Below are 655 nucleotides of genomic sequence, written 5' to 3'. Positions count from 1 at the left end.
TAGTAGTAGCAGCAGAAGAAGGGGGAGATGGGGAGGCGTGTTTCTCGCTGCAGTCTTTGCTGCAGCTGCTTCTGCAGCAGTTGCTGCTGCTGCTGCTGCTGCTGCTGCTGCTGCTGCTGCTGCTGCTGCTGGGTGCATGCAAGATTGAGACAGCCCCGCTGCATGCAGCAGCAGCAACAGCAGCAAGAAAACCCTCAGCTCCGTCTTGCTGCACTGCCGCGAGAAAGGCCTTGTCGTCTGCTGCCAGCTAAACAAACACACAAACCCTAAACCCTAAACCCTAAACCCTAAACCCTAAACCCTAAACCCTTGAAGAGTGGAGTGAGGCACCATGGGGGGACGATAGCAGCAAAAAAGGAAAGTTATGCAAAAGGAGACAAAAGGGGACAAAAGGAGACAAAAAAGAGGCAAAAGGAGACAGAAGGAGACAGAAGAAGGAGACAAAAGGAGACAAAAGGAGACAAAAAGAGGAGACAAAAGAAACAAAAGAAAAAAAAAGAGAAACAAGAGAAAGAAGAGAAACAAAAAAACAAAAGAAACAAAAAAAGAAAAAGAAGAGAAAAAAGAGAAGCATAAACAAAACAAACAAAACAAAAGAAACAAAACAAAAGAAACAAAACAAAAACAAAACAAAAAAACAAAAAAACAAACAAAA

At 43.5% G+C, this 655-nt stretch overlaps 1 protein-coding gene across 1 annotated transcript in view; it reads right to left on the bottom strand.

Moving 5' to 3' along the window:
* EMH_0048370 (uncharacterized protein) overlaps positions 1-655 on the bottom strand; it is a gene marked incomplete at both ends in the record, with an annotated part of 3,997 nt that overhangs the window by 308 nt on the left and 3,034 nt on the right. The window contains one exon of the mRNA XM_013496398.1: positions 3-247. Within this exon, the coding sequence (XP_013351852.1) occupies positions 3-247 (245 nt within the window). The remainder of the gene's footprint in view (positions 1-2; positions 248-655) is intronic.

Source organism: Eimeria mitis, genomic scaffold (genome assembly GCF_000499745.2).
Source record: "Eimeria mitis Houghton genomic scaffold, Emh_scaff2082, whole genome shotgun sequence".
Classification (NCBI taxonomy): domain Eukaryota; phylum Apicomplexa; class Conoidasida; order Eucoccidiorida; family Eimeriidae; genus Eimeria; species Eimeria mitis.
The sequence above is the reverse complement of the archived record's forward strand: the minus strand, read 5'-3'. Positions and strand labels throughout refer to the sequence as shown.